The 26,591-nt window shown below is 37.8% G+C and overlaps 1 protein-coding gene across 19 annotated transcripts in view; it reads right to left on the minus strand.

The window, feature by feature from the left end:
- The window catches only part of KDM4C (lysine demethylase 4C), a 544,029-nt gene that overhangs the window by 213,669 nt on the left and 303,769 nt on the right, over positions 1 to 26,591 (minus strand). For all 19 annotated transcript variants that reach the window (XM_072596853.1, XM_072596740.1, XM_072596750.1 and 16 more), the window contains one exon: positions 25,430 to 25,550. In XM_072596853.1, the coding sequence (XP_072452954.1) occupies positions 25,430 to 25,550 (121 nt within the window). The remainder of the gene's footprint in view (positions 1 to 25,429; positions 25,551 to 26,591) is intronic.

Raw genomic sequence — 26,591 nt, forward strand, 5'->3', positions numbered from 1 at the left:
TTTGTTCCTAAATTTAATTAAAAAGTGGAAATATAATCAGAATTTTTACCTTATAATTGAAAGATATCTTAGATGTCAATTAGACCAACCTACTATCCCATGGAGGAATGCCCTATATAACAGAGCCCATACAGTAGGAATTTAAATTCAAAAAAATGTGTTAACTAATAAATATTTCCTGAATTGAAATTAGTAACCCATATGCTCATACATTACAACTTCAACATACAATATATGTGATCAAACTACTTTGAAGCATACAAAGCAACTTTTTTGCAATTCAAAGTGATATCATAAGGTCACAAATGGGTAGTATCTAAAAGCATTCTATTTTGAGAGCATACTATTTGAACTGAAATCTTACAAGCTACTAATAAAGCACTTAAAATTACAATTATAAGCTTTTACTTGTATTTTTTAACTTGGCTTTATACATTTAACTACATGTGTATGCAAAAGATATTCTTTTCCTTTACTATTGAAAGTGATAATCATTTAATATAAATTTTGGTCTTTAATAAAGGCCAGAGTTTGAATTAAGAAGATCCTGGACCTAACAGTCTCTGAAGTAACCTCAGAGAATGCCTCTTCCTCTGTCAACAGAGCCAGATAGAACTGACTTAGGATTCCTTAAGAGACCTTTAACCCAAGACACTTTCTTGAATAATGGGACCTTTTTCATATCTTAATATTTTATAGATATATACTATGTTATGGCATGTTAATGGTAAAGAAAACACAGGCATCTTGGGTCATAATTTCAATTGAAACTTTGTCAAACTCTGTTATCTTATTGTATTTACAACCTACGCAATTAAGAAATTCCTTTCTAATGGTCTAGTTAATCATTCATGGAGACCATAAATCTGAAGGACACAGACCACATTGGATTGTTCTAAAACAGATTTAAGCCTGATTGTTCCTGTACCAAGTAGCCAGATCTAATGGCTGGCTCCATGAATCCATGTAACCATTACTTTAAAGGGAATAATAAGAATAATTTTAAAAAGTATGCATTTAGCCTGTTGCCTTTTCTTTAACCAAACTTTCAGGTCAAAAAAAGCAGCCTCAGACACAGTATTCTGATTTTAAGCAACACCTACACTGGAGGACACAGACCCTACACAGTGGACAGATTATAGAAGAGATCAGGGATTGGCTAGTAGTCTAGACCAAACTGGAACACTGAGCATTTCAAGCAGAACACTATAAAATAAGGCTAGAAAGATAGACTGGAGATTGTCTTCTTGGGTACAAGAGAAAACACAATTACTTCTTGGTCTTTTAGAAGAACAAAGTCTGTGAGATCTTATTTCATTCCATAGGCAATAAAGAGACCTGATGGAAGTATCTGGGGTAGCTCTGGAATGGTCAAACATCTGCATCAGTAAGATTATTTTAGCAGGGAGTAAAATGTGGGTCAGAGAAAGGAAGAGGCTAAAGCCAGGGAGAGCAGTACGGATCCGCTGCTACAGCTCAAGTAAAAGGAAATAGGGACTTTAACTAAAGCATGGACAAGATGTTGTGGAGGTAGAAGACTAATGACTTAGAAAGTCAGTGAACACGGAGAATGAGGAGAGGAGGAAGAGTCAGAGATGGCTCTGAGACGAGGGTGGCTTGGTAGGATCATATCAGAAACAGTTAAGTTCGGAGGAGGATTAGGGTTTTGAAGGAGAAATTGTTGAGCTGGGTTTTTTATGTGTGAAATTTGAAGTTCCACTGAAACATTCAAATGGGGACAGCCAAGAGGTATCTGAAAAACAAAATAGCAGGAGAAGAGACAGGACCTAGATATATGGATCTACAAATCATAGAAAAGATAACTGAAGTTTTGGAAGTAGATGGATTCACTGATTTAATCCAAACTAACAAACATTTATTAAATACCTAGTACAAGGAAACCACTCAGCTAGGTGCTGGAATTATAAAGACAGTAGAAATATTTCCTATAATCAAGAAGCTTGGCATATACCAGGGGAATATAAAATGTGAGGAGAGAGGTAGTATATGATTATTTGAGGAGGAGGGAGAGAAGCAAGGGGACAAGCATAGGGTAGCACAAGGGAAAGCTTCCAATAAAAGCAGGCACACAAGCTGAGCTTTGAAGGAAGTCAGGGATTCTAAGAGACAGGGGTTAGGAGGGAGCAGATTCCAGGGACTGAGAACCATTCAGACTAGAATGTAGACTGCACTGAGAGAAATAAAAATAAATAAATTTTGAAAAGTAGGCTGGAACCAGGCATGAAAAGCTAGGGGAGGGGTGGGGGAAAGGAAGAAGTAAGGAGGTGGGGGGGAGATCAGAAAAGAGGACTACTTATATCTTTAAAATTGGAGAGAAAAGAAATTATTGTGGATAGAGGTTTTGAGATGTGGAAGAAAGGCAACATCACTCAAGATGTACGACTTCGATCTCTTCACTGAAACGAACGAGGTTATGGGGAGGAGCCTACAGACAGTGAGAAGAAAAGTTGCTGTGGTGAGTCTGTCAACTGGAGATGAATATGGTGTAAAGACTGCTGTACAACAAGCACATACAGCAAACAGCATTTTGAAGTTCCCTTCAGAGGCGCAGCCCTTCATTAGGGTGTCATACAGGAGATTTCTACACTGGGTTGCAGTAGAGGACTCACTCCTATTATTTCATGAACCACTTTAACCCTAAAAAATGGTTCTCTTGAAATCCGCCTTTGACCAGCAGCCAGATTTTTCCATAATTCATTCTTAATTTTGGCCTTGTAGCTTCTCAAATCTTGGTTTCTATTATTACAATGATTTTCCAGGCAAATTTGAATTTTTTATAAATCCATGGCCTTAAAACATTAAAGAATCAAGGCATTCCCTAGACAAATTGCTCCTTTGCTCTAGTACCCTTTCTCACCCATTACCTATTACCTTTCTTAAACTAAAGAAATACCATTCTCTTTTCTTCCTACAACAATGTCTTACTTCTCTCATTTGATATCTATTTAGTCAGGCCTTCTCTCATTCACTATTTGTTTTGAACTTTGCCCAGATATACAACTGCCCTATCTTCAGATGTCTAAAAGGGTTGGAAAAGTATGTGATTTTTTCTGTGGAGCACTAAACCTGAAAATTTCATTTCTTTCCTTAATTTTTTTAACTAAGCTTTTTTTCTCCTAAAAAATTCACTGTAGTCTCCAAAACACATCATTACCTCACTACATAATACAATTTACAAAATAATACAGAATAAAAATATACCATACTGCTCTAGTTTGCAAAGCTTTCTTAATCTAACTTTTATAACATTTCTATGAGGTATACAGGCAAAGGGACAATTATTAAGTCTATAAGCAAAGGAAACAAAAGGATATTTAATGAATGGCAAAACTATAATTCTCTTAACATTTCATTTTCCTGAATATTGTCATCTTTATATTAAAAGCTTGGGGAAATCACTCTGAATGTTGTCATATATTTCAGAATCAGAAAAAAGCAAAAAGAGATAGTTTTTCAGCAAACTTTATACTACTTTCCAGTAATCCAAGAATTTTAATTCATCATCAGTGGTACTCCCTCCATCAAGGTAGACTGCAAACACTCCTTTGTTTTAGTATATAGTCTTTGTGAAATTCTGTAGCAAGAAAAAAAACTCATTGCCCTGTGTCCAACTTTCCAGTGATGAGACACTTGGGACATAGTTAAGAGGCTGGTACCTAATTAAGAGACATACAATCTGTCATTGAGCTAGAACTGGAAGTCTTGTCAGTTTGGCAGCATCTATTTATATTTTATATTATCTTGTATTTGACCAGCATAGGATCTGTGGTATGAGAATATGTCTTGGGACAAGATTTTTGTTAATGTGGTGATTCTGGATTTCTAACATATATCTTTAGGAGGAGGGCGGTAGGAAGGAAGGGAAGGAGGGGGGAAGGAGAGAAGGTGGAAGGTAGCGAGGGGAGGGAGGAAGAGAGGAAGGGAGGGAGGGAGGAAAGAAGGAAGGAAGGAAGGAAGGAAGGAAGGAAGGAAGGAAGGAAGGAAGGAAGGAAGGAAGGAAGGAAGGAAGGAAGGAAGGAAGGAAGGAAGGAAGGAGGGAGGGAGGGAGGGAGGGAGGGAGGGAGGGAAGGAGGGAGGGAGGGAGGGAGGGAAGGAGGGAAGGAAACAAGCATTTATTAAGGTACTATGTGACAGGCAGTGTACTAAGCCCTCAACAAATATAATTTCGTTTGATCCTCACAACAGTCCTGTGAGGCAGGTGCTATTATGGTCCTCATTTGACAAATAAGAAACTGTCAGAGACAGGCTGTGACTTGTTGAGTGTCACACAGCCAGCTAGTAAGTGTTATAGGCTACCACTGATCATAGGTCTTCCTGACTCCAAGCCTAGAACTCTACCCACTGCACCATCTAACTGCAACCAATAAGTTTGTTAAATATTCTTCTATAAAAACAGCCCTTTCAGCTGTATCAAAATCAATGAACACTACATGAAGACAGCTCGAGGGCTCACAGGGGAAGAAGCATAAATCAAAACAGTTTTCATTTTCAAGCCAGCTTCACATGGGCAATGACAACAAGTGGATGACTGAGGAAACTTCATGTGGGCACCAAGCAACTCTTTCAGTAAAATACATTTCCCATTCAAGTTATGATCCTTAAGCCAAAAATACAACATGACTTCGCAATAAAAATGCCTCCTTCCTATATAAATTCTTTTACTAGACTGCAATTGCTACACAGAGCTTGCCAGCTGCAAAGGGGGAAAATGCCACTCATTTTTTATTTTGTGACACTGTTTCCTCACTTTTAAGTTCCTTTCTTAATTATAAAAGCCTAGAAATTCACTCTTCAAAAAATACTCAAATTACTCTGGAGATGAAGACACAAGAGGCAGCTAACACAAGTTACAAGCCCATAAGGAACATCACCTTGAACTAGAAGTACCATATCTGTGTGTGGTGCTCCACATGAATACTATTTTCATAAAAGCAAAGTGAGCATCTCACTGACAGGAGATATACCATCAGCAGTAAGAGGTTAAACAGTAATCATAAAAGGCTTCAGTTTGCATTTTCTGGTGCACTGGTCAGCAAATGAACTCACAGATACTAAGTCCATGGGCAAAATCCCTGAAAACCGAAGGCATCATCAGAAGCAGAGTCCAGCATGGAAAACTGTGTCCCTTAGACAACAGCAATTGTGGCTGCCATTATCTTGATCAAGACTATATTCCATCTCTTGAAACATATTTTACATGATTACACATATAATAATGTATATCAACTTGCTTACTGTCTTAAGGAGGGAGGGAGAAATTTTGGAACGCAAAATTTTGCAAAAAATCAATGTTAAAAATTTATATTACATGTAATTGGAAAAAATAAAATATTTTTTAAAAGACTATAATCTATCTCAAAAGGGAAAAAAATTATTTTTTGCTTACAGGGGCTGCTCAACTTAAGAAAAACAGATGAGTCACCAATTTTACATAATCTTTTTGATTACTTAGGATTATACTTTGTCACTTTTGGTTGAATTCAGAACAGGACAATGTCAAATTGCTATAAGCTAATGAAGTGATATTAGTCTACAGGAAATGTTCCACTATTCACCCGCCACTCTGATAAAATGAATATTAATTAAATTATGTCCAAAATAACATCCTCCAAGTTACAAATTTTTTTGTTATATATGAAGTTGTCAACTAAAAAAAAAAGGAATAACCCATAGTTTTACATTAAAAAATCACATGTTATTTCAACAATGTAATTACTAAGTGGTACTCAGAAAAACTGCTAACATAACACTAATAATTATAATGAAAACATAAGGAAAAAATACAAAAAAAACCCTATACATAAACAACATAGATGAGGAGGTGCAAAAGTAAAGATTATTATGCTTTTTAAAATTTAAATCTTTTTTTCAAACTATTAAGACTTTATAAATTTATTGATCATTCAAGTCTAAATTAGGTTTCTGCATGATTTTACATAATTTATGTAAAATTATTTTTAAAGTATACATATATATAAAATAAATTGATCATATTTCTGTACTGCTCTCATTATTTCCCTAATACTAATCTAAAAAAACAGGAAGAAAAATTAAAGTTAAATCACTAACTTCGACTTTCAAGGAAAGGAGGAAAATGCAGCAGAGTCAAGTGAAGAAACAACTTCAAAATTACCATATCTGCTGATGGTTAAAAACCATGGTCCAAACAGACTTAAGGGAACAACATAAGACTGAAGAATGACCTCAAAATTAAATTCCGTTTAAAAGGCTGTAGCAATTATTTAGACACCTCACGTGCTCTATTTGAATACATTTTGCTTACTGAAGTTAAAGGGCAATTCTGGGCCTGGAGAAGGGCCTGCTTGATTCCAGGACTTGCTGGCCCACCCTAGCAGATGGGAAAAGCCACAGACTTTAAAACAAGACAATTTTCTTTTGCCAGTCACATCAGTGATTTTGCTGCTTGGGGTTGTGTTCCACTGATGTTTTCTGGCTAGGTACAGAACTATCCTATGCTATGAGGAACACAGCAGCATCTGTTATTTTTCAGGTACTTGGGCAAAATCTCAGTCTTGGGAGGCATTGTATGGTTTCAAATGTCCTGGAGGAGATAAAGGGGGAAAATGAGTCACTCAGACAGAAAAGAAGTTTCCACTTTGGAACTTTAGCCTGCAAACCAGATTTCTAATACTATATTTCTTTCTTTCTTTTTACTGCAAGATATCAGAAATTCTAGCATACATACAAGTTTCAAAGAGCATGCTTGATTAAATCCTTTTCAACAATGTGGGTTTTCAGTACAATAATTTTGTTGGGTTAAGATAGCATTCAGGAAAAAAAAGGAAGCCAACTTCTACAGTGTCTTTCATTAATATGAGTAGGTATCCACGGAAAAGCATATTTTATCTGAATCTTCAATTTCATCAGATAGCAAACTAGATAAGGCCTACAACATTTGGAAAAGTAATCAGACGGATCCATGTTTGTCATACAACAGAAATGTCTTAAGTGAATAAAAGTGTCCCAAAAAATCCATCTGTTTCATACCTCTATAGGAACTGTATTAGGAACAGAAGTTTTCAAAAAATTTACGGTCAATATTCTGAGATACAAAACATAAAGAAAGAAAGGAAACAAACGTTTATTAAGAGCTCACAAGGCTGTGAAACATTCTGGTGACACAAACACAAACAAAGCCTGACCTCTAGGTGGGAGCTGATATTCTTTCTTTTTACTCGGTATATTTCTTTTTCTTTTGATGATATAATCTTTTTTTAATTTATTTATTTTTAGTTTTAACATTCCCTTCCATAAGATGTTGAGTTCCACATTTTCTCCCCATCTCTCCCCTCCCCCCACACCAAGATCGCATGCTAGAATTCTAAGAATTTACATTTTAAGGATGAAAGATAATAAACTTTTTCTTAAAACAGCTTAAAAAGCAAAGACTGGTAGTGAAGAGAATGAAGGGTCCTAGTGGGCACAGGACATGGTTCTGGAGCCTAGAAGACAAGAAGAGGATCTAAAGAGGAAAACGAACCTGCGCACTTCCACAAAATGGAGACTCCAGGAAGTACTTACCAATAGGAGAAGACAGAATACTGAGAACGACATAGAGGTGGTTAGATATTGCAGGGTGAAGAGAACCCAGGGACTGAGGGAAATTTCATGAAAAGACAGCACATTTTGGAAGATGAGGAACCAGGAACAAAGCCACAAAGGCAAAGATTATGCCCTGCGTTCACAAGTTTAAAAGCTCCTTGAGGACAGTCGCTATCTTACACATCTATGCACTCCCAGTACTATCAAGAACAGTGCACACACATTATGGAAACACAATGACCATGTGGATTTGATATGAGAAGAGCAGTCATTTGAAAGCACTTTTATACCTCAGTAATCAAATTACATAAATTTAGCAAATGGATTTAAATGAGAAGGTCCCTGGATTTGAGAATGCTTTTAAATTCAGTTTTTACTTGCAATCCCATAGGACTTCAGTATTCCACAACTATCTCATTCTATAACTGCAAGCAAACCGTCTTTAAGAGTTAAAAGGAAATGACAAATCAGCGGTTTCTCAAATATCATTTATGAGGAAAAGAAGAAACTCTGCACAGGATCACGGGTGACTACATTAACCTTTAAATATTAAAAATAAGACAGTAGGAATATGGCAAATGAGAGTCATGGACTGGCGAGTAGGATATAGAAAATGAAGTTCATACAGTGGTAACAAGGGTCACTTACTTTGTAGACTATATCGAAGAAGCCCAGTACTATTTCCCATAACCCGCAAATCTCTCACTCCCAATACACACAAGTTGTAGTTGAAACTAGAAATACTAACACCAAACTGACCAAGGACTCTACTGGAGGCAGTATTTGAAAGCCTCTGAGCGTACACAAAACAAAGACAAAATGATTCGACGTAATGAAGTCCTTTATACAAAGTAGGCATTCAAGAAACATCTGATGAATGACCTAATGAATGAACAACTATGACACTGCATAACCTCCTGCTCACTTCATTTCCCACCAGCTGCCTTCCTTAGACTCACCTCCACCATCACTGTGCCCCCAAGAAAGGTATCCTCCTTGGAGACTGCATTAACTTTGGGACTCCCAGATCGATTGGCCCTGCTTTAGCAGGTACCCCTTTGATTGGAGGGTGGACCCAAGAACTTCTCACAAATTCTCCATTAAAAGAGCACTCCCAGGCACTACCTCTAGACTCCTGAGAATGGACTCCAACATGCTCTTGCCTACCCAGGTTCCTTCATGCCCAGCTTCTCCCTGCACCTGCCTGTTCAATTTCCTGTTGGGTGTTGCTTTGCCCCATTAAATTATAAATTCCTTGAGGACAAGGATGGTCTTTCTTTTTCTTTTTTATATCCCTAGAGATTAGCACAGTACCTGGCATATACTGAGGCTTGATATATGTAAGCCTAATTAAACACTAATTCTACCTATAAATGGAGGACTATGTTGTCTCTGAAGAAACAAGATTTTTCTCTTTCATCCCTTCATGTCTTCCTATAATTCACTGATGCTTTGAAAAATTTTATATAACAACTATAAAGAGGAACTGAGTTTAAAGGAAACATTTCTTAATAAACCAAATTCCTTCTTTTACACTAACAGAAACTGAGGCCAAGAAGGATTTTATTATCTACATGCAGCCAAATAGGAAATGAAGGAACAGCTAGTCTCACAACAACCCGGTGGGAAGTAGGTGCTATTATGAACCCTATTTTCAGATAAGACACTGAGTTAGATAGAAGTTGACACATCCAAGGACACACATCTAGTAGGTGCCTGAACTTGGATTTGAATTTATCTTCTTGACTCCAGGGAAATTTTGCTTCTTCATATTATTCTTTATCTAATCTGATCCTCTGATCAGCTTCATCAGTTGCAAATTGTTTTAATGATTACTTTTTTACAGGATAATTTGAGGTCTAGAAATTCTCTTCATGCTTCATGGCAACCCCTCCCCCTCATTCCTTACATTTACTTTCTAGATCTTTGTTCCACAGAGCTACTATTTACAACTCCTGGGAAAGGAAACTTATATTTTTAGAAAAAACCTAGACCAAATACATTTCACAATTAATGGGAGAATTCTTAGCCCCACAAAGAGTAAAGATGATCATAATAGATTAACAATTGATTAAAACAGATATCTAAATTACATAAAGTTGAACTTTTTTTGGCATCAAGAAAACTGACACAAAAAAGGTAAGATGGGAAGATGATAATTGGGGGGAAAATCTTTCCATCAAATATCACTTAATAAAGGTCTTGACATCCTAGGTCTTGACATAATTCACACAAATGTATGAAACCAAGTCATTTGTTCCTCAATGTACGATACTGAAGAATACGAACACACCAAATACAAAAAGAATTTCAAGCAATGAAAGGTCATATTTTAAAATTTTTTTCAGATCATCAATATTGAAAGACATGAAAACAAGTCTAAGGTTCTACCTCAATACAACAATTTGCAATAATGACAACAATTTGCAGGCAAAATTGGAGGTGCTACTGAAAGACATGTACATTGATATGTTAGCCATGAGACAGTGAAGTGCTGTCACAGTTCTCAAAAGCAATCTGTAATTGTGATACAAAAACAACTAAAATGTACCTTCTAAGTCATAAATCCTTGTGCAAGGCATTTACATCAAGGACACGAATGATCATATGATAGTTTCCCATATACCAAAATACAAACAGAACCACTTTTTTGTAGTAGCCAAATACTATAAACAAACTGCAAGTTCACTGATTAAAGAAAAGCTAAGTAAAGTGTGGCAAATGGATGTAACAGAATATTACTGTATTATAAGAAACTCTGAATATGAAGAATACAAAGCACAAAAAAACCTTAAATTAACTGATCCAAAGGAAAATGAGCAGAACCATGAAAATAATATATTCAATGAGCACAATAATGTTAATTAAGAGAATAATGGGGTGGGGGGAGGGGGCAGAAGGTCATAAGTGACCACTGTGAAATTATAATGACCAAGCTTTGTGCCATATAAAATATACCAGAATATGCCTTCCTTCATTGTAGACAAAAGAAACAGCAGATGAGGAATACTGTATGACAGTATTAACTCTGCTGAACTGCTTTTTTTCACTCTCTTTTTTATTCTGGGTCATAAGGGATAGGTTACTTGGTAGGAAATGAGAGAAAGGATATAATTAAAAATGAAAGTAATATAAAAACAAAAAATATCTATTTAACTACAGGATGAATCTAGTCCAAAATAAATAACCTATGAAGATACTCAAAACTTATGTAAGTAATTCCAAAATTACTCTATATAGAATAAAAGAATGCAAATAATTGGAGAAATTGACATAGTTTTTTTAGTTGTTTCTGAACTAATACAATAAATTATTTTGATACTACTGAAAGTAACTTTTACATAGTACTATACAAATCAAAGGACTTTTGTGGTAAGGTCATTGTGGAACAGATATACCAGTAAATAAAAAGTATAAAAATAAAATGCATCAAAAAATTTTAAAAGATCAAATTTTTTGCTTACATTATAAGAGGGATAATAAGTGTTTTTGAGATCTGGACTTACACAAAAATAGATCCCACTAGTGTAATTCATAGGACTTTGGGAATTAAGATCCCTGACCTCTTCAGTTATCTAGCATTCATCAGTTTACTTTATCAAAATACCTGAAATCCCACTAAATAATATGTTCGTTAGGGTCGTCAAATGGAGAAAGAAGTCAGTGTCAGTCATTCAGAGGGAAGTTCTGCCTTGGAGGAAGGTCAGTTTATAATCATAAACACCTTTGGGTGGTCAGGTCACCAAGAGTGGGAACCCAACCTATCTGCAAAAAAATTTAATGGGCATAGAAAAAGTTATACGTTGTGAGTAAATGTAAATTATAATAATTTAAGTAACAACATCATTGAAGACTAAAACAGAAACAAATGGATAATCAGTGACAAAGGATCCTGACTCGTTATGGGGGGGAAAGGCTAACAAAAACATCAGGCATCACATCATCAAAACAGTAACTGTCAGTTACAGCAATCATTGTGCTTTGAATTGAATACAATCTCCTTAATTCCTTCAGATGCTATTTTTGATGAATGAACGTCACTGATTCAGTATGGCTGATATAATGTGAAAAGAAAGCAAGATTGTTGTTTAAAGTAATGACTGACAGTTATATAATGATTTAGCGCTTACAAAATATTTTGTATATGCTACTGTATTTGATCTTTCCAATGACCTTGTGAGAGCAGTACAACAATCCTATGAGCCCCATCGGACAGGCTCAGAGTTTACAAAGGAGTTGTCTGTGCACAGCCAGCCCCAACTTGCTGCTATTTCTAACACGGGAGACGAAGCAGGGGCAGACGCTGCAATCTGTAATTTCAATCCACCTCTTCTTCATGATGTCCTCTCGGAATTGATACGAGACGTCTGGAATTCTATGGACTGGGTTTAACTTGCAGCGATGCTACTCAAGCTTCTACAGTAGCGTATGGAGAACGGAATCACGCAAAACTAAGAGTTACAATGTATAACTACACATAGTGCTCAAGGAAATCTATGTGAGCTGGTGAGTAGCACCCAATGTTTTGTGTCCACATAATGCAGGAAAATATGATCTGCAACCAATCAATTAATAGTCTAAGCCAATATACTTAGTAGTTCTGCTGAATTTGCTGTTTTATTGCCTAAATGTGCAGAATAATAACTGTTTATACGAAAGTAAATTATCATAAGTTAATAAGAACGCATTGAACAAAAAAGAGACCATTATGTAAAAATATGAACACTTGGAGCATGACATTAATATATACATAACACTTTTTTCCCCCAATACTTGCAGAATAAGTTTTTCTGAGAAGGGGAAAGGCTTGTTGGCAGGAGATACTCCTGTCCTTCACTACTTGCTTTCAAAGTAAATTCCAATGTAAACAAAGAAAGGGGGGTTGGGGGAGGGGAGGGGGAAAGAAGGCTCCTCTTCTCATGCTTTTTCAGGAAATCATAAAATGTTAAAGCTGGAAAGGGCCCGAGAGATCATCTTAGATATCTGAGAGATCACCAAGAGATCATCAACTCTCTTGTTTTACGTGTGAGGAAACAAAGGCTCAGAGCGGTTACTTGAGACACAAAAAGGCAAGTATGTCAGTGGCAGAACGGAGGCTCCTGACTTGCAATATAAAGGCATGAAAGGATAAGAGCAACACATATTCCAACAGTGTTTTGAAGGATAAAAAGTACTTTTTTCACAACCTTAACGTGTAAGAAGCACAAATATTCAGGGCATTCTGGAGCTACAAAGCACCACTGAAATGCTTTTTTCCAAACTCCTTAATTTAGAAAGAAGGAAACCAAGGCCCACAAACTTGCCCAAAGTCACACTAGCAGGATATTAAAATGAGGATTCAAACCCAGGTCCTCTTGACTTCAAATATTGCTTTTACTTTCTCTCCAGTTTTGTAGATGAGCAAACTGAGGTTTAGTGAAGTTAAATGACTTGCCCATTTTTGCAGAGATATTACTAATCTGTCTGAATTTAGACCTTGCTCTCTTGACTTTAAGCCCAGTGTGCTGTCTCTTATATTATACTTGTTTTCACAAAGAAAACCATTAAGTAACCAAAATAAAATCATTAGGCCATATAACAGAGGCACTAATCAACAAAAGATATAATTTCTAATACTTTCCAGCATTTGTTCAACTATATGTTAATACAAATTCAAAATTAAAATATCATAATTAGATCTTAAGCAGCAAACGGCACAGTGGATGGAGAGTCACCACGGCTCTCAAAAAGGACTTGGTTCCAATCTTGCCTCTACATATCTGTATGACCCTAGGCAAGTCACTTCAGTCTTCAGTGCTATAGGAAACTCCCTAAGATGTAACATACAAGAAGATGCAGATCTGCTTTACTGGAGAAAGTTTTCTATACCATAAGATCCCCACACAAATTAGATGTCAGATCTAGACGTACTGAAGGGCATCAAAAAAAAGTTTTTTAAATCTAAATAAACAAGTCTGTCTCACAAGTAAAAATATATGGGTGCATTATGCTGAGAGAAGGGCATAATGCTACCACAAAATATCTATTGAAGTAAAATGAAACAAATGAATTCCAAATCACAGCTATTAGGCTACAGAATCGTGAAATGGATGGCCACTAACCAGATTGTACTTGAAACTGCAAAGTGTACCCATTTCCAGTTACAAGGAGATTTTGAAATGTTTTTTTTCCTTTTCAGAATGAACTAGAAAGTAGTTGTTAAAAAAAAAAATCACTGGTGGAAATTCAGGCAACCTATTAAAAAAAAAACAACCATCAAAAAACACTAAGAAATCCATGATTAAAATCACTGAGGTAAATATCTGTATACAGTTTGCACAACCAACTTAAATTATAAGTAAGAGAACTACAGAAAATGGGATGCATAACAAATAAAGGCTCACAAAACTTTTTGCAGGCAAATGTAACTAGAAAATGATAAAATGTGCATTTTTCTTCACTGCAGCTGAAAATAAGGGTAAAGAGTAGTCATCACATAACCAGAATAACTTCCAATGAAAAAACAGCCCTTTCAACTCATCTCCTTGACATATTTAAATCTTTAATTGCATTACTACATGAATTCTAACATTAATATAGGCAATCTTCTTTTAAACAAATTACTGTAACATTGTCTGAAACCCACTCTCATTTAAAACCCTAAAGGCATGCAAACGTTATATAGATATGGATCATAGGCCTAAAATGTCTCTAATTTCAAAAGAGATGCTTAACAGCTAATTGAAATACTATACTTGCTGACACAGAGACAGATTAAAAAATATGGTTATTCAGACATTTTCATATCAAAGCTGTACACTCAGGCCATTAAACCTGGTAAATGTTCAAGGACCTACCAAAGTTTTCTTTAATAATGATAATGATAGCTGTTGTTAGAATACTGTTATAACACCACTGCAGAGAGGTTTCTCGGAGGATGAGATTACAATGTAATATTTTTATTCAGCTGCAAAAAATAAGTATTTTGGTCACCTACATAACAGAATGTGAAATGAAAAGAGTAATGGGGGACCATAAGTTAGTCCAGATTCATTTTGATCTGAACCCTATCAAAAGCTGAAAAGAATGAGATGATGATGATAACAATGCTGTAAATTGGCAGTCATCATTATATTTGTTGAAGGTGATTGAAAGTGGCTTATCTCTAGATAGAATCTATGAAATGGCAAAGATTCAGAAAAGAGAATCAAAAAGGCCCCAATGCTTCACCATCTGCATGAACTAATGTAAGAATATGATGTCAAGTAGCTGCCAAGAAGATTTGCTTGTGGAGACCTAAGTGCCCAGGTCAGTACCACAAGAAATCACAAACCTGTTATGCCAAAGGGCTGCAGATGAGTGATCAATGCAGACTAGATAAAGAATTTAGTACAAAGTATAAAACATATTACCATAGGGTCTACATACATGGCTCCTAACAGAGACCTGAAGCAGTCCTGACTCGGACTTGATGTTGGCATGAAATAAGGAACTTGCAGTCTCATTTAGCAGTTATTTCAAAAAGGAGATTGACTTAGCCATAACATAAAAAGGATATTTAGAAAGGAAACTGCAACACTAAACTTGGGGAGATATGGTTACCTTGTCATCATATTGAAAACACATGTGGTCAAGAAGGCAGGGGTGTAGTAACTCATGCTGTTTTGGGGAATCGCATCTATCAGGTCAGAAAGACCCTGATTCTAAATGGTGGTCTTTTTCATGCCCTTAGATGACCAAGAAGCAACGTCAAGAGAAGTATAGCTTGAGTAATAACTTTGGGGTCAATAAGGTCTCAGGGACAGCTCTGTCATCTTTCAAGGAAACACTAACTTATCCCATGTTGGCAGGAGCTAAAGGGAACCCTGGTAGTTAATTTTCCTATCAACCCTAGCCAAGCATAATTTAGGGGCTAGAATTATACATCAGAAAGTTGTTATTGTTCAAGGAATGACATACAACAAACCATGATATTAAGATATTAATTAAGATATTAAAATTAAGCTATCCCAAATACCCTGGAAAACTCAATAAACTGTATCTGAACAAGAACACCGTAATAGTTAAAACTGTGGTCCATCACGTAAGCCTAGAGAGAACAATGATTCACAGAAAAAAAAATTTAAGGGAAAGGCCTTTAAAGGAAGGCTAACATTCAAATCATTCATAATCTCTAAGCTACGGGGAACAAAAATATTTTGAAATATAGAGAGGCCTAGCAGAAGAGACCAAATTTTTGTGGAATCAGGACCAAGTACATCTGGTATCACTGCATTTAGAACTGGCAGGGACCGGAGAGGTAACTGACTTAAACGCTCCTACTTTATAGATGAGAAACCTGAGACTGAGTGATTTCTCCAAGATCATAAAGGTAGGGTCAGGGCTGGAAAAGGAAGCCAGATATTCCGAATTATAAGCCTAGAACTTTCTCCTTTCATCTTACAACATCATCATTCCTGTTCTGTCCTGTCTGCTGTTAGAATTGTGCCAAGGATGCTTTCAATGAGCCTTCCAAGAAGGAGGTTACATCCTAATAATGAACTACAAAAAACTGATTTTAACCACAACAATGCTCAGAATATTCATCAGTAAATAAGCACTTACTAAGTGTGTACAGGAGTGTCAGGCACTGTGCTAAGCACTGGGTATACCAAGGGAAAAAAAAGGTAAAAATATTTTCATGCTGTGCCCAGTGTCAAGGAGCTCAAATTATAACAGGAACATAAAACACAAATACCTAGGTATTATACATAAAGTACAAATGAGAGGCAAACTCAGAAGGAAGGCACCAGGAGGAGGAAGACTGCCAGGAAAAGCTCCTGGGGACGGCAGAATTTGAACTGAGCCTTGAAGGAGGTCATAGAGACGAGGGATGAGATCTATCTGCACCAAGAGGAAGAGAGGTATGTGAAAAAAGAAAGAAGAGGATGTAGAGAAAAGAGGTTGTGGAGGGTGAAATAACAAGACTTCACAGCATATTTTATGTGCAGAATAAGTTTGAGAGTTGAAGATGATACCAAGGTTGTGAGTCTGAGTGACTAGGAGAATACTGGTGCCCTTAAAACGAACAGTAGGGGTGCCCCCATAACTCAGGCCCCCTAGGGAGGCAGCAGCTGAGGCGGCAGCAGACCAGGGCTCCCCAAGCAGGCAGGAGCCCAGATCCATTGTTGAAGGTCTCTGCATAAACCCCCTGAGGGAACTGAGCCCCATGAGGTGGCCCTGCCCCCACCTGAGCACCTGAACTTAATCTCACACTGAATAGCAGCCCCGCCCCTGCCAAAGCCCTGAGGCTAGGAAGCAGCATTTGAATCTCAGTCCCCAAGCACTGGCTGGGAGGATCTGGAGGCAAAGTGGGTGTGAAGAGAATACTCAGAAGTCAAGTCACTGGCTGGGAAAATTCCCAGAAAAGGGAAAAAAAATAAGACTATAGAAGGTTACTTTCTTGGTGAACAGGTATTTCCTCCCTTCCTTTCTGATGAGGAAGAACAATGCTTACCATCAGGGAAAGACATAAAAGTCAAGGCTTCTGTATCCCAGACTACTCAATGGGCTCAGGCCATGGAAGAGCTCAAAAAGGATTTTGAAAATCAAGTTAGAGAGGTGGAGGAAAAACTGGGAAGAGAAATGAGAGACATGCAAGAAAAGCAGGTCAACACCCTGCTAAAGGAGACCCAAAAAAATGCTGAAGAAAATAACACCTTGAAAAACAGGCTAACTCAATTGGCAAAAGAGGTTCAAAAAGCCAATGAGGAGAAGAATGCTTTCAAAAGCAGAATTAGCCAAATGGAAAAGGAGGTTCAAAAGCTCACTGAAGAAAAGAGTTCTTTCAAAATTAGAATGGAACAGATGGAGGCCAATGACTTTAGGAGAAACCAAGAAATCACAAAACAAAACCAAAAGAATGACAAAATGGAAGATAATGTGAAATACCTCATTGGAAAAACAACTGACCTGGAGAATACATCCAGGAGAGACAATTTAAAAATTATGGGACTACCTGAAAGCCATGATCAAAAAAAGAGCCTAGACATCATCTTTCATGAAATTATCAAGGAAAACTGCCCTGAGATTCTAGAACCAGAGGGCAAAATAAGTATTCAAGGAATCCACAGAACACTGCCTGAAAGAGATCCAAAAAGAGAAACTCCTAGGAACATTGTGGCCAAATTCCAGAGTTCCCTGGTCAAGGAGAAAATATTGCAAGCAGCTAGAAAGAAACAATTCAAGTATTGTGGAAATACAATCAGGATAACACAAGATCTAGCAGCTTCTACATTAAGGGATCGAAGGGCATGGAATAGGATATTCCAGAAGCCAAAGGATCTAGGACTAAAACCAAGAATCACCTACCCAGCAAAACTGAGTATAATACTTCAGGGAAAAAACTGGTCTTTCAATGAAATAGAGGACTTTCAAGCATTCTGGATGAAAAGACCAGAGCTGAAAAGAAAATTTGACTTTCAAACACAAGAATGAAGAGAAGCATGAAAAGGTGAACAGCAAAGAGAAGTCATAAGGGACTTTACTAAAGTTGAACTGTTTACATTCCTACATGAAAAGACAATATTTGTAACTCTTGAAACTATTCAGTATCTGGGTACTGGGTGGTATTACACACGCACACACACACACACATAGAGACAGAGTGCACAGAGTGAATTGAAGAGGATGGGATCATATCTTAAAAAAATGAAATCAAGCAGTGAGAGAGAAATATATTGAGAGGAGAAAGGGAGAAATGGAATGGGGCAAATTATCTCTCAGAAAAGAGGAAAACAAAAGACTTTTTAGTGGAGGGAAAAAGAGGGCAGGTGAGAGAAAAACATGAAGTTTACTCTCATCACATTCCACTAAAGGAAGGAATAAAATGCACACTCATTTTGGTATGAAAACCTATCTTACAATACAGGATAGTGGGGGATAAGGGGATAAGCAGGGTGGGGGGGATGATGGAAGGGAGGGCATGGGGAGGAGGGAGCAATTTGAAGTCAACACTCTTGGGGAGGGACAGGATCAAAAGAGAGAATAGAAGTAATGCGGGGCTGGATAGGATGGAGGGAAATATAGTTACTCTTATACAACACGACTATTATGGAAGTCATTTGCAAAACTACACAGATTTGGCCTATATTGAATTGCTTGCCTTACAAAGGGAAGGGGTGGGGAGGGAGGGAGGAAAAGAAGTTGGAACTCAAAGTTTTAGGAACAACTGTCGAGTACTGTTCTTGCCACTAGGAAATAAGAAATACAGGTAAAGGGGTACAGAAAGTTATTTGGCCCTACAGGGCAAAAAAGAAGATGGAGACAAGGACAGAGAGGGATGATGGAAGAGAGAACAGATTGGTGATAAGGGCAATTAGAATGCTCGATGTTTTGGGGTGGGGGAGGGGATAAAAGGGGAGAAAATTTGGAACCCAAAATTTTGTGAAAATGAATGTTAAAAGTTAAATAAATAAATAAACAATAAACAAACAAACAAAACGAACAGTAAAAGTGGAAGAGGATTTTGAGAAGAAAGAAAATGAGGTGGTTGGTACATGTTAAGCTTTAGACATTTGTGGGACTTCCAGTTTGAGATGTCCACTGGACAGTTAGTGATACGACAGGAAAGCTCAGAAGATCTGGGAATCCCATGGGACCTGATGAGATCAAGAAGCAACAAACCACCTAAGGAAAAGAGGGTTCAGGACAGAACCTGGAGCGACCACTTTGAGTGGGCATGACGTAGGCAAGATCACACACACACAAAAAAAATTAATGAGAACAGTCAGGTAGGTATAAGGGAAGGGGCAGCATCCAGGGATCATGTGACTGGACTGAAGAGTGCACATCAGTGCAAAGGTGTAAGAAGACTGGAAAGAGGGGAGGGAGCTAAATTATGACAATCTTAACAGGGAATTTTATATTTTTTGCTGAAGGCAATAGGGAGACACAAGAGTTTACTCAGTGACATGGTCAGAATTGTGCTTTAGACATTGAATGAAGGATGGTTTAAAGTGGGGGGAGATTTAAGGAAGGCAGAACCAATAACAGCCGATTGTTATAATCAAGGTAATTATGAGAGCCTACAACAGAGTGGTGGCAACGTCAGAGAAGAGATATTACAGAGGTAAAAGTCACAGGCCTTGGTAACAGTTTGAATGCTGAGGGTGAGGGACAGTGATGAATCCTGAAAGGACTCCTAGGTTGTGAGCCTGAGTGACTGGGAGGGTGGTGGTGCTCTCTACAATAATAGATAAAGTAGAAAGGGGGCAGGGTTTACAGGGAAAGAAAACAGATTCTGTTTTAGACATAATAAATTAAAGATGTCTACAAGGCATGCAGTTTGAGATGTCTGAGAATGGGACTGGAAAAGAACATCTGAGAATCATGAACATGGAGATGGTAATTAAATCCAGTGGAGCTGGTGAGATCACCAAGTGAATCAGTAGAGAGGCATAAGAAAAGAAGAACCAGGACTGAACCCTGAGAGACACCAGGGATAGAGGGCATGATCTGGAGGAGGAGCCAGGGAAGGAGCCAGAGAAGGAACAGTCAGACAGGTAGGAGGAAAACCAGGAAGGAATGGTGTCCCAAAAATTAGAGAGAATGAGGGAGAGGTCAATACTGTCAAAGGCTGCAGAGAGGTCAAGGTGAAGGAGGATTCCAAAAAAGGCAATTGGATTTGGCAACTAAAAGATTATTAGTCCAGTTATCCATCATCTCTATATAAATGATGACCAAATTCAGATATCCAGCTCTCATCTATCTCCAGAACCATAACTTCTACCTTCTGGGCTCCTCAGCATTCCATCAGGACTTGAAATTCAAAAAGCTGAAACAGACAGCATGTGGGAAAGGGGGAAGTGGGATTTAGAGAAGCGACCTCATTGCCCCACTGAAGCCTGAAAGAACCATTACATATTCACTGAGTGTCTTCCTTTCAATCCCTTTCTAAAACTATTTCTATTTAGTTAACACAGTATAAGGAAAAAGATAAATTTCTCAATTAGTATCATACCAGAGAATAAAGTAGTGATTTAACAATTGAAGCTTCAGGAAACACCTAACTAAATCAAAGCCATAGGACAGTCTCTATCCTCAATGTGGAATCAAAATCAGGTAATTTTTGGATATTGTAATTACTGATATGCCACATTTATGAATTTAAGACTATACAGATTGCAGTCACTCTTCCTGCGACATCTCTCAGGATCTTAAAAATCAGACCTGCCTTATTTTGACGGGCATCCTGATGTTTTATATAGAATGGTAGACTTATTCAGGACTGCCAAGGTTCAAATGGAGGATCTGCCACTTACTGACTATATAGCCATAGACAAGACACTTTAGCTCTCTTAGCTTCAATATTTTCATACACAAAATGGAGATAATGGATGAATCTCACAGTGTTGTTGTGGCTCTCAAATAAGATATTGTATTTAAAGCAATTCACAAATTTATTAAAGTTGTTTAAACACTTAGAGGAGAAGGAGAGAGATGTAGTTTTTCAAAAGTTTAAGTGACCTTTGAGGTCCTTGTTACCTGATAATATGATACACTGGGTAAAAGAATGTATTTTCATATTTTTATTAACAAAAAAAGAGGCAGTGTTGTATAACATGCTAGACTTTGTGTGTGTTCATCCTTTGTTGCTGAAGAAGACCATGCCATCAGAGAAATAATGACATGACTTGCACTTGACTTTGTTTTGAGTGAGAGAAGGCTATGCAGGTCGCCAGCCTCACTTCTCCTCCAGAGCCATCTGAATCCAGTGACCTGATATTCATCAGAATGACTGGAGATGACCCAGGATGAGGCAGTTAGGGTTAAGTGACTTTTCCAAGGTCACACAGCTAGTGAGTGTCAAGTGTCTGAGGTGATATTTGAATTCAGGTTCTTCTGACTCCTGCACTGGTGCTCTATCCACTGCACCACCTAGATGCCCCCTGCTAGACTAAGGACCCTAAGCAAATCACTTAGTGCTTTAAGTAATTCACTAAGACTAATTTGCAGAGAGATTGTCTATCCGCATTGCTAGAGAGAATTTCAGTACTAAGCACTCTAAAGTAATGAAATTAGGGGTCTGCGCTCTACTCTCAAATACAGATAAGAGAATCCTGCCTTTTTTCAGCTGCACAACTTAGAAGTAGGTACTCATTAAATAGTATCTGCATTTCTTTCCATCTATCTACCTACTTACCAACCCAACTACCTACACACTCACCTCTCATAGAGATGTAAATGGTTGTTGCCCATCCTCTTAGAAGAGGATCAAAATGACATCACCATGATAAAGTGAAATTTCAGTGTGTCCCACAGTGGCTGATCTGACCAATACAAGCTCAGAATACTCTACCACAGGTTGGGCAGAGACAGTCCGTGCGAATATTTGGGGTGGATATCCCAAATCTGTGCATCCTGTGTTTACTTTGTGCTGTCTCAATTCTGCTTTGCTCAAAGAGCACAGTACCCTTTCTGATATGGGTATGCCATGCTGAGCAGTTCTGTGCCTGTATCTCCCATGTTGCACAGTCAAATCCAAAGTTCTTGAGAGAGACCTTGAGCACATCCTTGTATCGCTTCTTCTGACTACCTTGTGATCACCTGCCCCATGTGAGTTCTCCATAAAAGTCTTTTTGGCAAGCATACATTCTGCATTCGAAAAATGTGGCCAGCCCATCAGAGTTGCACTCTCTGAAGCACAGTTTGAATACTTAGCAGTTCAGCTCCAGCAAGGACTTCAGTGTCTGGTACCTTATCCTGCCAGGTGATCTTCAGAATATTCCTAAGTTCAAATGAAAGTGATTCAGTTTCCTGGCATGGCGCTGGTAGATTGTCCATGTTTCACAAGCATGTAACAATGAGGTCATCACAACGGCTCTGTAGACCTTCAGTTTGGTAGCTAGTCTAATACCTCTTCTTTCCCAAACTTTTCTTCTGAGCCTCCCAAACACTGAGCTAGCTCTGGCAACGCGTGCATCAACCTCATTGTCAATGTGTACATCCCTGGAAAGTACACTACCAAAGTAAGTGAACTTATCCACAGCATTCAAAACTTCTCCATCTGTTGTAACTGATGGTTCCATGTATGGATGGTGTGGTGGTGGCAGATGGAGCACTTGAGTTTTCTTGGTGTTAATTATTAGGCCAAAATTAGCACAGGCAGCAGAGAATTGAGCAATACTTTGTTGCATCAGCTTCAGAGGCTGCATTGAGTTCACAATCATCTGCAAACAGAAAATCATGCACCAGCACTTCCTCCACTTTGGTCTTGAGTTGTAGCCTTTCCAAATTGAAGAACTTACCATCAGTATGGTTGTTGACCTTGATGTCATGTTCATCCTCTTTGAAAGCATTTGTCAACATGGTTGAAAACATCATGCTAAAAAGCATGGGAGCAAACACACAGCTCTATTTCATTCCACTGGTGACCGGAAAAGCACGAGAGCATTGTCCATTATTCAGAACCAGGAAAACATGTCATCATGAAATCGACAAACAATACTGATGACCTTCTCTGGGCAACCAAATTTTGACATAATTTTCCATAAACCCTCACAACTAACAGTGTCAAAGGCCTTGGTGAGATCTACAAAGGTTGTGTACAGACCTCTGTTCTGCTCCTGGCATTTCTCCTGGAGTTGTCAGGCAGCAAACACCTTACTGACTATTCCTCGGCGCTTTCTGAAACCACGCTGGCTCTCAGGTGTATGCCCATCTTCCAGGTGAAGGATCAGCCTGTTAAGGAGGGCTCTAGCACGAATTTTACCAGCAGTGACTAAGAGAGAGATGCCCCTGTGATTGTTGCAGGACAATCTATTCCCTTCACCCTTATAGCGATGGACAATGGAGGCATCCTTGAATTCCTGGGGGATAACCTCCTCTTACCATATAACCTGGAAAATTTCAGTCAGCTTTTTTGTGAGCAATGGTCCCCCTACCTTGTAAATCTCAGCAGGAATAGAATCAGCACCAGGTGCTTTGTCACATGAAAGGAGCCTAATGGCCCTCAAAACCTCTTCTTCATTTGGAAGATCAGCTAAGGAGGGATTGACTTCAACCTGAGGTAATGGTCAATGGCCTCAGCATTGATTGGTGATGGTCTGTTGAGAACACTGTGGAAGTGTTGAGTCCTTTTCTCTAGAATCATGTCCTTATCACTAATCAATGTGGCTCCATCAGCACTGAGAAAATATAGATTTTTGTTTCATAAATAACTTTCAGGGAATCATAAAAGCGTTTTGGATTTTTACTATCAGCATAAAACCGAATTTTATCTGCCTCCTTACTGAGCCAAGAGTCCTGCATCTCTCTAAGCTTTGCTTGCACTTTACTTCAGATGGAGTTAAATGCTGCCTTCTTAGAGATGGATTACCTATCCTGTTGGTAAATCTTGTAGAGTTCTTGTTTTTCATTTAGCAGCTTCTGAATTTCCCCATCATTTTCATCAAACCACTCTTGGTGTTTGCAAGTGTTCCGACCCAGATGAGCAAATGCACTGCTGTACACCAAAAATCTGAAAGCTGCCCTCTCCTGTTCTGCTCCACTGTTGCCACCTGTGTTGGCTCAACTTTCCCTCCAAGTTAGCAACAAACTGTTCACACTCTTCTCGTAGTCATTTTGCCTTAGCGGGGGCACTTTTGATGAATGTGAATATTTAGCTTGGAAAAGATAAATCTATGATCAGTACAGCACTCTGCATCACACATTGCCTTTGTCAGTGTCACATCTTGTCTGTGTCTTCTCCTTACAATCACATAATCTAGTAGATGCCAGTGTTTGGTGCGAGGGTGCATCCATGAAGTTTTATTATGTTTAGGTAAACAGAAGACAATGTTGGTGATGAGGTCAAATGATGCACAAGTCTTCAACAGTAAATGACCATTGCTGTTTCGAACACCACTCCTCCCTAGAATTCCCTGCCAAGTCTGGTAGTCTGAACCTACGCTAGCACTGAAGTCACCCAGAATTATAAGAGATGTAAATAAAGTAACACAAGATCCCTAAAATAAAGTCCATTTAATCTTTTTTGCTGATAAATTTTTTCCATTGATGGAAATTTGGCTCAGTAAATGCAGGTCTAGCAAATGTGGAAGACTTGGATTCCGGTCCCACCCATAGCCTGTGAGATTACATCTCTTAGGCAATTCTCTAAGACTTTAAGTCATAAATAAGGTGCAAGACAGATCTGGGAGAGAAGGTTCCCTGTTTCAATTAAATCATAAGAACTATTCCCTATCTTTAATCTTAACTGTTCAAACTCGTAGGTTGAATAAAAACCCAGAATCTAGGATATGTCTCTGCCATTATTTTCAGATACAGATTCTCATTCACTCAACAGGTATTTTCAGCTCTATCAGGAGGATGTGGCACAGTATTTTCAGAAAGTAGGCACTTAATAAATGTGAAATGGATTAGGTAGTTTGTTTTGAAAATAATGATGTCAAACAAAAATTGGGGAGAGGAGGGATTCATCTACCAAAAGTCTAAAACTCAAGATTTCAAGAAAGATCAGTCTCTTCAACAGTTAATGGTTAGCACTATTTCTAAATTTAAGTTTTACCTAATGAGTCATGAACCATGTAACTATTTCAAAAACCCACAGTAAAAGTAGGTTTTGTTTTTTATTCAAGGACTATTTAACCATACAATACAAACAAACGTTTTAATACAATATAGATGTACCAACTTTAGGTTAATTTTAGGTTATTAGCAGTTAAAATGACTTTTATCCCCAAAGTAAAGAGCTTGCAAACACAATGGAGCACTTTAAATTCTATTATTTGATAGTTCTGTAGAATTTGCCACAAAGTCAAAACATCTCTCTCTGCCAAACACTTTTATCCACAAATAGACTTGGAAATCACTTCAATAAAAAACTCACCTTCATCACTGGCTGCCTGCTGCTTTACTAGCGTCATTGGTGATCTGGCTGGAGGTTTACTGAGTGGATGGCGCCAACTCTTGGAAGTTTTTGTTTCACCTTCTCCTCTCTGACTACAGAACTAAAAAAAAGGGAAAAACCAGAGTTTAAGTCAGAGTTGAGCAGTGAACTATGCGAGGAAACATAATGAATTTCATTTGTTTTACTACCTCTATCTCCCTTTGGGGAATATGAGCTAGGGTACTTTTTTTACACTTATTAGCAAGACAGGCTAAAGGTAAAAGAAATAAAAATAAAGTCCAAGTTGTCTAGCTCACATGAAATTAGGAACATTTTCAGTAGCCATTTTACCAAGAAGACGTTGAAGCTACCTTTCATTTCCTCCTCAAATACTTACTGAAGGGCGGGTTAGGTTTGTCAGATCTGAAATGCACTAATAAGCTCTCAAGTTCTCAGAGTTCTGATTGAAGCAGAAAAAAATTTATAGCTTTCTTTTTTCAAATGAAATTAGTTAAAATAACTGTTCGTGTTATCTCTGTTTTTCACTGACATCCTATGGGTGTCTTCATCTTTCCACTGGAGAATCTCAAAGCTCTTGGAAACCTGTTTCCTGTCCTAACATCTGTCCCATTCCCTCACAGATACAAAAATTAACAACACTACAAGAACTGAAGAATAATTCTGCTGCTATGAATCCATTTTAAATTTATTTTCCAAAATCTTGATTAGGTTCAGTTTGAAAGTGTTTGGCAAAAAGGATAGGATCTCTGCAAGAATATTTTCTGAGAGGTTTTATATTAGTAGAAGTTTTTGAGTCCAAGCTAGAGCTTAAAATAAAGATCAGAATGAAATGAAGTTACAACTCTTCATTAGTTCTGGACAAGAAATAGCTCATGGGACATAGGAAGAGGTTTCACACCTTTAAATCAGAAAGCAATGAATCGCTTCCTTCAGACTAGAGAGACACATAATGATTTATTCTCTCTTTTTCTACCACAAAGAAGGCAAAGGGAAAACAGGATAAACTGGGGATCAATTTTGTCAAATCCATCACAAGCAGTAAGAGAAAGCAGCAGTAGAAATGAGTCTAGTTACCTGAAAGAGAAATGGCTTTTCATAAAGAGTATATTATAGCAATCTAATAAAAACCTGAGAATAACAC

Source organism: Notamacropus eugenii, chromosome 1, assembly GCF_028372415.1.
Source record: "Notamacropus eugenii isolate mMacEug1 chromosome 1, mMacEug1.pri_v2, whole genome shotgun sequence".
NCBI lineage: Eukaryota > Metazoa > Chordata > Mammalia > Diprotodontia > Macropodidae > Notamacropus > Notamacropus eugenii.